The sequence below is a fragment of the Globicephala melas genome, chromosome 6 (assembly GCF_963455315.2).
Source record: "Globicephala melas chromosome 6, mGloMel1.2, whole genome shotgun sequence".
Classification (NCBI taxonomy): domain Eukaryota; kingdom Metazoa; phylum Chordata; class Mammalia; order Artiodactyla; family Delphinidae; genus Globicephala; species Globicephala melas.
Window position 1 is genome coordinate 31,959,297 of NC_083319.1, and position 12,384 is coordinate 31,971,680.

The following is a 12,384-nucleotide window of genomic DNA, read 5'->3' on the forward strand; positions in this document are numbered from 1 at the left end:
CCTGCGCGTCCGGAGCCTGTGCTCCGCAACAGGAGAGGCCGCAACAGTGAGAGGCCCGCGTATGGCAAAAAAATCCAAAAAAACCCCCCCAAAAAACCCCCAGAGGTTGTAAACTGGCAACCTGCTTGTAAGTATTTCATTTCGCCCACCCAGTGTTTTTTTTCTTTGTTTTTTTTTTTTGCGGTACGAGGGCCTCTCACTGCTGTGGCCTCTCCCATTGCGGAGCACAGGTTCCGGACGCGCAGGCTCAGCGGCCATGGCTCACGGGCCCAGCCGCTCTGTGGCATGTGGGACCTTCCCGGACCGAGGCATGAACCTGTGTCCCCTGCATCGACAGGCGGACTCTCAACCACTGCACCACCAGGGAAGCCCCCCACCCAGTGTTTTAAAACAGGAAAAAGATGTACTTGCTTACCAGTATTTAAAGATCAGATTTCTTATAAACACTTCTGGATTTCTGATTTTTTCTTGAAAATGAGATATGCGTTCCCTCATGGCAACAGCTGGCTATTGCTGAAAACCTGCTTCCTTTAGCCAGGCCACACTTCTGTCAGCTGCATTATCACCAGGCTCAATTTGCCACAGGCAAAGAAGCAAGAGTGGTTGGAGCAGAGCAAAAAAGGAGAGAGTGGTAGGAGGAATGCCCAGAGGTTAAGAGGATGTGTCAGAACATGGCACAGTTTGAGGCCATCAATGACTCTGGTTTTTACTGCAAAAGAAATGGGAAGCTATTGGGAGGTTTTGAGAAAAAGATCTGACTTAGATTTTTAAATAATCACACAACTGCCCTGCTAGGATTAGACTGTAGGGGGAAGACACTAGACTGTAGTGGTGGAAGCAGGGAGACCTGTTCAGAGGCTTTTTACAGTGATCATGGGATGGCTTCTAATATCATGGTAGCAAGGGAGGTGTGTTAAGTGGTGAAAGTCAGGATGTGTTTGTAGAGTCAACAGATTCTCCTGATGGCTTAGATGTGAGATGTGAAGGGAGGAAAGAAGCCAGGCCCAAACTCCAAAGGTCTTGGCTTCAGTAACTGGAAGGATGGAGTTGCCATTTGAGATGAAGCTGTAGGAAGATTAGATTTCAGGGGGAAAATCAGGAATTCCATTTTGGACACATTGACCTTGAGATGTAGAGCAGATGTCCAAAGAAAATGTTGAGAGAGCTGTCAGATAGGAGTCTGGAGTTCAGAGGACATGTCTGGCTGGCAATCAACCTTTCCTCTTCTGACTTGGTCTCATAACTTTTAATAACATATAATGCCACATAATGCTGATGACTACCAAGTACGTATGTTTATGTTGGAATCAAGGCAGACTGTTGGGCCTTCCCTGATGGCGCAGTGGTTAAGAATCTGCCTGCCAGTGCAAGGGACACAGGTTCGATCCCTCCTGGTCTGGGAAGATCCCACATGCCGTGGAGCAACAAAGCCCGTGCGTCACGACTGATCCTGCGCTCTAGAGCCTGTGCTCCAGAAGAGAAGCCACCGTAACAGAGAGTAGCCCCCGCTCGCCCCCGCAATTAGAGAAAGCCCTCGCGCAGCAACAAAGACCCAACACAGAAAGTAAATAAATAAATTTATTAAAGAAACAGGCAGAGCTTCCCTGGTGACGCAGTGGTTGAGAGTCCGCCTGCCGATGCAGGGGACACGGGTTCGTGCCCCGGTCCGGGAAGATCCTACATGCCGTGGAGCGGCTGGGCCCGTGAGCCATGGCCGTTGAGCCTGCGCGTCCAGAGCCTGTGCTCTGCAACGGGAGAGGCCACAACAATGAGAGGCCCACATACCGCAAAAAAACAAAAACAAAAACAAAAAACGGGCAGATTGTGGTAGTATGGCTGTATTGCCAGGGTGCCTGGGACTGCCTCTTTGTCTCTGATCATAGAATATGCATGATCTTAGTCCCAGTGCTTGGGTCTCTCCCCATCTCAGACATCCTTGCTCTGAATCCCTACCCAGCAAACTGAGGCTCATTCCTTGTCAGCTTTACTGAGCCTTATAATCTGGTAAACTACAGAAACAAATTTGAATCAAGTTCTAAAATCCATACCTGGGGCTCTTCCCTCCATGCCACCTGCCAGTCTTTGACAAGGCTATCTTCCAAGGACGCATTCTCTTTGCTTTCTCATCCCCTTTCTAGGCATTTAAATTTCTCTCTAGCTTCCCTGGGCCCACCTGACTTCAGTAGCAGGAGCCTCTGTGCTGAGAAATTGAAATATTAGGGAAAATCCTCACCTAAGACTTTCTGGCTCCAGCTACTAGGTGTATTTTGCCCTCTGTCGTCAACTAGTTCTTAATTGCTCCATCCAGGTTAAAGTTCCCAGGAATTCTAAGGTCCTTGCAGTCCTAAACTTTTCTCTTTCTCAATTCAGTTCAATTTATACTCTTCTTTGAATGTCTCCAGGTCTGAATAACAGTGGTCTAGCGAGGAGAGAAAAGGCATGCTCCCAACTATCTGTAACCAGGGCGACAACCCCCAGAAACGCATGCAGCCCGGGAAGCTCAGGGCTGGACCTGGATCCAAGCTTTGTCCTTGGACCGGGCGCTCTCCTCTCTTGGCTTCCCGGAGCGCAGGGGGCTTCCGGCGTCGGCCCCCTCCTCCGGGGGCCGGGCCTACCGCTCCCGCTCCCGCCTCCCCGGCTGCGCGCGGCTGCGGGCCGCGGTCACGTGAGCGCGGCGCGGCGGGGGAGGGGCCCTGGTTTCCGGGCGGCGGAAGGAGACGCGGCCGCGTGAAGACGAGGAGATTTGAAAACACGCTCCGGGAGCGAGAGCCTGAGGCCGGTGGCGCACGCCGTCGCCCCGTGGGCTCCTTCTCGGACGCTCTCTCCACCTGCCTCCGTGTCCCGGTCCCGGCCGGGCCCTCAGGTGAGCTGCCGCCGCCGGTCTGGCCGGGCCTTCTCCGGGGCGCGGGACGGCGAGCGGAACGGCTCGTGGGGCCGTCGCCCCCCGGTCCGCGGCCCAGGCGGGCAGGGCCGGCTGGGGCCAGTCTGCGCCCCTGCAGAGCCGGGCCTCGGTGCGGAGAGGGGCTGTGCGGGTGCGGGGCGCCCCGCGGGCTTTTGAAGCGCCTCAAGTGACTGGGCGGGGCGGGTTCGCGCGGTTTCGGGTCTAGGAGACTTTTAGGCCGGGGTACGTTGATTGGGCCCCGCTTTCCCGACTGTGGTCCTGACCGCCGTCTCCGGAAGGAGCAGGAAAGATAGTTTCTTAAAACCGCGGGGTGTTCACTTCTGGGTTGCGGGACCAAAGTCTGGGGGTGGGGATGCGCAACCGTCTCCTAATCGGCCCTCTCGCTGCCCTGGTGTGGGCGGTTAAGCGCTCTGTATGAAGCCGGTTCCGTCCATCGGTCCTCTCGAGTCGCCCCAGTCTGTGGTATTTGTTTTTTGGGAATTCCGGTGCCTCCGATTGGCCCCCTAGGTAGAGTTTGGAGGAACTCGTGAGCGTAAAGGGTTGGAGAGGAAAGTACCAAAGGCCGAGTACAGTGTGCTTTCTTGATTCTTTTTTTGGCAGGGGAAAGAAGTTGGAAATCAGGGGAAGGTAATGAGGCGGCAGACAAACTAGCTGGGATTCGGTTCGGTCGAAATCCTGATAGGCTAGAATCTCCCTTGTGTTGAAATTAGAAGGCCTGCAGCTGGAGTTTATGAAATTCAGGTTTAAAGCTTTTGAGGCTCACCTGGTCCAGTGATGTGAGAGCTCAGCCTCTGAGGCTGGACCTCCTACCTTCTTATTCGATACCAGCTACTATAAAAGTGGCTTAGTCGGACTGTTTGATTTGCTGTACTAAGAAAAATCTTTATTTTAAGCGAAAATAGAACTTTTAGTTCCTAATATAAAGATGTTCCCTGTGTACCATGAAAATAATCCTACTAGCTTGAAAAGTCACAAAGGGGCGATAAGCCCACTTTTCCTAACGAAAACGGTAGAGTGATTAATAAGCCCACTTTTCCTAACGGAGAACGGTCGAGTGATTAATACAAAGTGGTGGGTAATATGGCATAAGCTTGACAGTAGACTGTATGTTGGACACTGATTAGATAGTTAGTGGCTAAAGATAGCACAGAGAATTGGGGGGTGGAGAGTTAATTCATCGATTTTTCTGAATGTCTTGTTCCATTTATTTTCATCTCTGGTACTAGCTAGTAATAAAATTGTAGGGAAAACTCGCAAAATGTGCTTGCTTAATTAACAGAGACCAGGTGAGTATTAGGGCCTTAGTTTTCACTTACTCATTTTTTAGACTAGAATAACTAGAGGTGTGGGTGGGATGAAAATTTAGCATTGGGATAAATAAGGCAAGCCATTTTGCCACTTTTTTCCAATCCTCACCTGAGTTCCAGTATATATAACATAAAGTTGGTTTTGCAGAGTTCAGTCTTGTTTATGAATCCCTCTTCAACTCCTTAATAAGGGACTGACAAACCTTTCTGAGCTATGTCTTTAAAATGGTTTTAGTACCACCTTCTTCACATGGTCTTGTGAGAATTGAAAGCTATTGGTGCATCTAATATTATGCTTGGTATTTACCGGTCCTGAGACTAAGAAAATATACATGTTTGTGCTTATAGCATATCTGTAAGTGTGCCAGGCACAGTTCAGAGTGTTTTGCAGATAAGAGCTCATTTGCTCCTCATTCACCCTACCTCATAACAACTGTATGAGATAAGCATTATTATTATTATAGATAAAAACTGAGGCACGGTGGTTAACTATGGCTAGAAGGTGGGAGAGTCTGGCTAAGAACCTAGTCACTCTGAGTCTTGAATCTGCTCTTAACCTGTGTAGCCAAACCCTAGATCATGGGGCTCTAATGTAGTAAAACCTGGCAATCATGTGAATTTGGATATAATGTCATAGGTGATTGGCTTCTGGATTCCTAGAATTTGAGCTGTCTGGTCTTACACCAGCCATTTTATTAATCGCACAATAATGCAAGCCTTCATTTTAGTCAAATTTTTTGGACTCCCATGTGTAGCATTGTAACTTAAAAAAAATAGCTAGGGATAGGATAATTATGACAGATCAGGAGAAGTTTTATTTATTCCAGAGATACCTACTGCAGTGGGTGTATAGTATGCAAGGCAGAATTCAGTATTTTTGTAGTGTGTGGAAAAGGCTTCAAAAAGCGCTGAGCTAGCTCCAGGTATAGGAGGCTCTTTTTTAGATAGAGGTTAGTGTGTGGAAAAATAAAGCTGGAGAGGAAGTTAGGAAGGACCGAATATGTCAAGACAAGCTGAAATCTCCTGAGCTTTGGTCAGATCTGTGTTTAGAAAGAGCCCCCTGGTGATTCTCTACCAAATGGACCATGGGGTAGACACTAGAGACAAGACAAGAATTCTGGCGGGGGAACTGTTAACAGTCTTGGCTAGAGATAAAGGACTTAAGAAGGGGCCTGGGAATGGGTAGGAGGCACAGATCAAAGATTTTTTGTGTAATTGGGATGATTTGGATGTAAGTTCAAAGAATGTGGTGAAGAGGGGGAAGTGCAGGATGACGGGGTTATACCTGAGTTATTTATTATAATAGTGGCCTAGCTGGTCTTTGTTCCTTATTCCTCTGTTACACTGTATTTCCTTTTATAAGGATTTTTCTCCTGCATTTTTGTTTACTGTTTATATCTAGTCTGAACTTTTCCTGGTGTTCACAGTGCTGGTACTTTTCATTTTTGCCTATACCAGGCTTATCCCTACTCTTGATCCATACTCTGTTTTCCTTGCTCATGAAATGCTCATTAACTGTCCTTGATGCATATCTGAATCTTACCCATTTTCAAGCACCCAGCTTAGGTTCATGAAACTTCCTAACTATTACAGGCTGCATTAAATAATAACATTGGTTTTCAGACTTTGTTTTGCTAGGGTTTCTTGGGGGCTTCTGGGGGCCAGGAGCTTCTCCGCACGTGCAAGGTGTATCTATAGCAACTCTGTGCTGCCTCCCCCTCATCCTATGGGCACAAAAAATTTTTCAGAAGTTTTTTTTTTAATTGAAGTATATATATTAATTGAAGTATACAAAAGTTTTCTATTTAGCACATTGCCCAACCAAAGGTCCTGTTTAGGACATTGCTTGACAAAAAGTTCCATGGCCAAAATACCTTGACTAAACTGATTTTTTTTTTTTTTACTTCATAAAGGTGATTTATCTTTGTTGATTGTTTTTAAATTAATTCTTTTATCATAGCACTCAAGAATGACTAAAAAAAGAAAACGCCAAGATGATTTTCAAAAAGTAAAACTAAAAGTTGGTAAAAAGAAGCCCAGGTTAGAAAATGCTACAGTTACAAACTTTAAAACGAAGACTATACATCTGCCTGACCAACTCAAAGAGGATGGAACACTTCCAACAAACAACAGAAAACTTAACATTAAGGTAAATCGTAAATATTATTTTGATAAAGTAGGATTTTCCTTGAAATCATCTAGAATGTTATATTTTTGTGAAAAGTTGTTTTAACTCAGGGTTTATTACTGGCTAAAGGTTGGAGTTTATCTGTTACCCAGATCTGATGTTGCCACTGCACCTTTCCCACTTCCTCCAGAAAGACTTGCTCAGCTAAAGTCAAAGTGATTTCTCCCTTGTATATTTATTTGATGATTTAATATGTCATCTGGAAATAATTTCTGTATTTCACTTTTTGATGCATCAAGTTTTTGATGTGACAGTTTTTTAGCTGTTTTTATAGCACATTAAGATAGGATCCTGTCTTATCCATTTTTGAACCCTTATAGTATGTAGTTTATTCCAGATTCATAGTGAATGTGTGAAGTTAATTGAAATTTGAGCAGTGGTTTTGCTTAAAAATTTAAGTTTTATTGAAATGTAATTTACACATAATAAAATTTATCATTTTAGAGTGGACAATTCAGTGGTTTTTAATGTATTTACATTGTTATGCTACTATCACAATAATCTAATTTCAGAACATTTTTGTCACTTCAGAAAGAAACCTTACACCTATTAGAAGTCACTCTCCATTCCTTCCCCTCACTAGACAGACACTGATCTATCTGTAAAGATTTGCTTATTCTAGACAATTCATATAAATGGAATCATATGAAATGTCTGTTATTACTGGTCTTTCACTTAGCATGTTTTTGAGGTTCATCCATGTTGTAGCACGTATCAGAACAGTACTTCATTCCTTTGTATTGTCAAATAGTATTCCACTGCAGGGCTATGTCATATTTTTTCACTCATCAGTTGATGGGCATTTGGTTGTTCCCACTTTTTGACACTTATGAATAATGCTGTTATGAACATTTGTGAACAAATCTTTGTGAAGATATACATTTTCTAGTTTTGCTTTTTAATCTCTGAAGGTTAAATAACGTCAAAAGGTATTTGAAGTTATTGTTTCTTTACAGATTATATAAATTATTCCACAAATAAAATTGCCAAGTGTTGTACTCTGAATAAAATACACAGACACTCTGAAAGACCACTTAAAATAGGTAGAATATAGGTATAAATACATATTTGGTATATAGTAGGTCTTTAAGTGGTGGTAATGATTGCTGTCATTTTAAATGATAGTGTGCCTAATCCTGTGTAGTTTCAAAAAGAAAATTCTGACTGAAAGTTATGTTATGCTTTTATTCAGCTAAAGCTATGCTAAGATAAAACTTTCTGATCTTAACAAAAGCTTCATTTTTCTAAAAGTAACATTTAGAAATACTTACCAAAGCAATCTCCAACCCCCCACCCCCACTGGAGTGTCAGTTTATTAGCATAGTTTTAGTTAGCATGCTTATTTGAAAATGATATAATGTGTATGTATATGTATATGCCTAAAGCTTGTGTTTTTATTTTTATTTATAGGATTTGCTGTCACAGATGCATCACTACAACGCTGGGGTTAAACAAAGTGCTCTTCTTGGACTTAAAGACCTTTTGTCTCAATACCCATTTATAATTGATGCACACCTTTCAAACATATTAAGTGAAGTGACTGCTGTGTTTACAGATAAAGATGCTAATGTACGATTAGCAGCAGTTCAACTTCTTCAATTCCTGGCCCCCAAAATACGAGCTGAACAAATTTCTCCATTTTTTCCTTTGGTAAGTGCCCATCTCTCTAGTGCCATGACTCACATTACTGAAGGAATTCAGGAGGACTCTTTAAAAGTTTTGGACATTCTGCTGGAACAGTACCCAGCTCTAATTACTGGCCGTAGCAGTATATTGCTTAAGAATTTTGTAGAACTTATTTCTCATCAGCAGCTGTCCAAAGGACTGGTAAATAGAGACAGATCCCAGTCCTGGATGCTTTCTGTAAATCCTAATCGGAGACTCACTTCTCAGCAGTGGAGGCTGAAAGTCTTAGTGAGACTCAGTAAATTCCTTCAGGCCTTGGCAGATGGATCCAGTAGGGTGAGAGAAAGTGAAGGACTTCAGGAACAAAAAGAAAATCCCCATGCCACTAGCAACTCCATTTTTATCAACTGGAAGGAACATGCCAACGACCAGCAACACATCCAGGTTTATGAAAATGGGGGTTCACAGCCAAATGTCAGTTCACAGTTCAGGCTACGGTAAGAAGGATTTCAGTTATGTCCACACTCAGTTTTCCTATATTGAATTATAACTGCTGACCGTTGATGGCTAATGGTGGGAAGACATGCAGTTGTCTTCTGTAGTTTCATATAGTTACTCATAATTTGATTTTATTTACTGATGGGAGGAGTCATTTCAAAGTTTATTAATTTACTCATTTGTAGCAAAGCCTAATGAAAAGTAAAAAATTATAGTCTTTTGGCTTTGTCATCTTAGAATTCTGCTTTTCTTCCTAGTGTTGATCAATGTAATTATCAATTCATGGTGCTTCATTTTGCTGGTACTTTATATTTTAAGGTTTAAATTAAGCAAGGAATAATATTTTTTAATTAAATTAAAAAATTTTTTTATTCTTACCTTTCCTTGTTAGGTACCTGGTTGGAGGACTAGGCAGTGTGGATGAAGGCCTGTCATCTACTGAAAACCTGAAAGGATTTATTGAGATAATAATTCCATTGCTAATTGAGTGCTGGATTGAAGCTGTGCCTCCACAACTAGCTGCTTCTGTTGGAAATGGTATAGAACGAGAATCTCTGCAGATTATGCAGCAAGTTCTTAACATTATTTCCCTTCTGTGGAAACTCTCTAAACAACAGGATGAGACCCATAAATTGGTGAGAACTAATAGGTTCTTTGTTTTCTCAGTAATGCCTTTTATCATGACAAATTAGAAATCAGCATATTACTATTAATTGGTTATGCATTTTCCAAAAAATTCCCAGGGTTTAACTGTAAACTTATTTCTTACATTTGCTCAAAACTACAAATTAAAACAGTTTTGTGAGTTTATTATCTGTATGTTTAAATTTTTAAGCGAAATGCATAACAGTGTGCTTGATTTCATTTGTTTTTATTAGCTGTAATTCACAATAGAGTTACAATGTATTGTTTATGGCAGATTGATTATGTAGGAACATTCTAGTTTCTGGAGACCTCTTACAGGATTTAAAAAGTGGCTTATTAAATAGTCTCTTCCAGTTTGTGCCATGTTACCAAGAAATTGACCAAATGGCAAGAAATGGACCAAACTGAAGATCTCATAATCAACCCAGAGAAGTTTTTAAACTACTACATTTTAGGGAAGAAGCTACACACAGATTTGCTTAGTGTATGCTTTTTTGTTTTCTCTTGATAAAGGATGTAAGATCTGAAAACATTTCTTAAAGTTACCTTTACTGTAGGTAAGCTGTAGTTGTAGATATGGTGTGAGTGAAGTTAACCTAAGTAGTTCCAAGTCATAGGACAGTTTCTTGCTAGAAAGCTGATAGCAAAGACATGTTTCTTGATGAGTAAATTTACCTCCTATTTGGGGAGAATTGAGTGTTGGTGGCTTTTTTAAAGTGTTATGTTGTAGTGAATATAATATATAGTGCATGGAGCAAGTAAGGAAGAACAAGCTCTAAGATTAATTGGTGCTGGATTAATGTGATTAACCTTAAAAAGGGTAGCTGCAGGAACAATACTAAAGCTTGAAGCATCTGTTTTACAGAAGAATTTCTGTAAGGACTTGACAAGGCAGGTGTGAATCCTTGAAGTTGCCTACATACGTCCAAAACTGGCAAGGCAGTTTTTTAGTTTTATTTAGCTCTTTTTATTTCATTCAAGCTCACAAGTTAGTAAGACACATAAAATAAGACTGGGGTAAATTATAATAGTATTTCGTAATCTTGAAGAGCGTTACAGAATCGTACTAAGTTGTGTGTTTCTTTTAATAGCTTACTGTATCGCTATTAACCCATTACCCATCATTCTGTAGGGATGTTTTATGAATTGCTTTCTCAAATAGGATGGCATTTTGTTGATTATAATTTTGAGCCTGTTTTATGATTTATTGCATAAATTGGCAAGAAAATGATCATGATTGGGGTATTGTATATGATTTTATGAAAGTGAAGCTTGTTCTCCTTTATGGCAATTAATTTGTGATTCTAGGCTAGTCACAGTAATAATGCATGCAGCTTCTTAGAAAATATATACATTATTTGGAGTCTTGAATGGCTGTATTTTCATTTGAAAGGCTAAGATAAGAAGTAAAACTAATGATATTCAGTGTGATCTTAAGTACCAGGCTTTTTTTCATTTTCGGAAAGCTGAAAAATAAAATTCCAGGCATTTTGGTGTTTGTTTTTTCCTGGGCACTGGTTAGTGTTTATTATTGCTTTAGTAATAGTATTTGTAATTAGAATGGTAGCACTAAATGCAAATTCATTAATTGTGCTAGTTTTGGATCATCTGCTGTCATTCAGATGATACTGACAAAGGATCTAAACACTGCCTTAATTTTATGGATGTTTAAAGTAGCTATATTCAGAGCTATTCTGTGGTATTATGACTGTATTTATTAGCAGTCCATTAACATAGGATACTAAGTTCAGAAGACTGGTTTGCCTAGACTGTTGAAGGTTATATAGAATACTGAATTGGGATACTGTATAAAATTGAAATAAACTGAGGTGGTTAATTCAAATAGGAATAGCATTTAAAAGCATCCACAGGTAGAATTTGCTAATTTACCCTGGCAAATTTGTTATTTTCGAACTATAATAACTAGATAAGGTAAGACCTATTATCTTAGAGTCAAAGTATAAGTATGTATATTAGTTATATCAGGTGACATTAAAATGCACATTAGTTTATTTTTTGTTACCATTCCCACTGTTAGTTCCTCTCTCTCATTCACCTTCAGTTATAGCTTAGTAGTTAAGGTATTGGGTGACCTGTAACAGCTCAGACTTTAGGAGGAATGAAATGGCATTCCTAGATCTTAAATTCTAATTATGTACCACAGGCTGAATTGTAGCTCTTTTCTCTCAGAAAATGTGTACGTTTTCTGTTGATAAATTGGCGTCTGTATTAGGTGCAACCTTAGGGTCACTGACCACTTACTTTTAGGTTTTGCTAAATGCATGTAGTGTGTTCGTATTTTGCTGCAAAGTTGAGGAATTTCATTTTTATCCAAGTAGTAGTATTTTAAACCTTTTTAGGAATCTGAAATCTTTCATCTTTGCTTTGAAAACAAATCTCAAGTTACATTAAATCTTATTTGCAGTGGTTGAGTACTCAGATCCTTACTGAGGTTGCTTATTTCTGATATACTGTGTGTATCCTTAATATATAGCTAGTTTTAAAAATGAAATACAATTTAACATTAACTTTTTAATTAACTTTGGTTTTTGGAGTCCTGTATTAATAGCTTCGGGTCAGTATTATAATTTTACACTATAGAAATTTTGTTGTGTCTTAGCTTTGTATTTTTTTTTTTTTTTTTCTTCGGTATGCGGGCCTCTCACTGTTGTGGCCTCTCCCGTTGCGGAGCACAGGCTCCGGACGCGCAGGCTCAGCTGCCATGGCTTACGGGCCCAGCCGCTCTGCAGCATGTGGGATCTTCCTGGACCGGGGCACGAACCCGTGTCCCTTGCATCGGCAAGTGGACTCTCAACCACTGCGCCACCAGGGAAGCGCCTTAGCTTTGTATTTTAATGCTTGCTACTTTTTGCCCAAACGTTTCATTATTGTCTTTTTACCATGAAAATTAGAATTTGTGAAGAAAAGTTAGATGCAATCATGCGTCAGAGATTTATTGAGCATGTATAAATGTGGGTCTTTAAATTAATTAAAATTCAGTTCCTCAGTAAACACTAGCCACATTTCAGGTGCTCAATAGCTTCAGGTGGCAGTGGCTACTGTACTGGACAGCATAGATATAGAACAACTCCATCATTGCAGAAAGGTCTTTTGAATAGCACTGCTCTGCAGTGTGCCAGGTTCTGTTCTAGGCTCTGGGAATACAGAGATGAACATGACTGACAAGGTGAGTACTTAGCTCTTGGTGGGGTTGATGG

The 12,384-nt window shown here is 41.1% G+C and overlaps 2 protein-coding genes across 2 annotated transcripts in view; one reads left to right on the forward strand and one right to left on the reverse strand.

The window, feature by feature from the left end:
* Positions 1-12,384, reverse strand: part of MSANTD3 (Myb/SANT DNA binding domain containing 3) — a 108,474-nt gene that overhangs the window by 70,327 nt on the left and 25,763 nt on the right. The gene's annotated exons all lie outside the window — the stretch shown is intronic.
* Positions 2,698-12,384, forward strand: part of TEX10 (testis expressed 10) — a 55,860-nt gene continuing 46,173 nt past the window's right edge. Inside the window, exons 1-4 of the mRNA XM_030829841.2 lie at positions 2,698-2,863; positions 6,170-6,358; positions 7,808-8,520; positions 8,913-9,156. Coding sequence (XP_030685701.2) covers positions 6,179-6,358; positions 7,808-8,520; positions 8,913-9,156 — 1,137 coding nt within the window. The 5' untranslated portion in view covers positions 2,698-2,863; positions 6,170-6,178. The remainder of the gene's footprint in view (positions 2,864-6,169; positions 6,359-7,807; positions 8,521-8,912; positions 9,157-12,384) is intronic.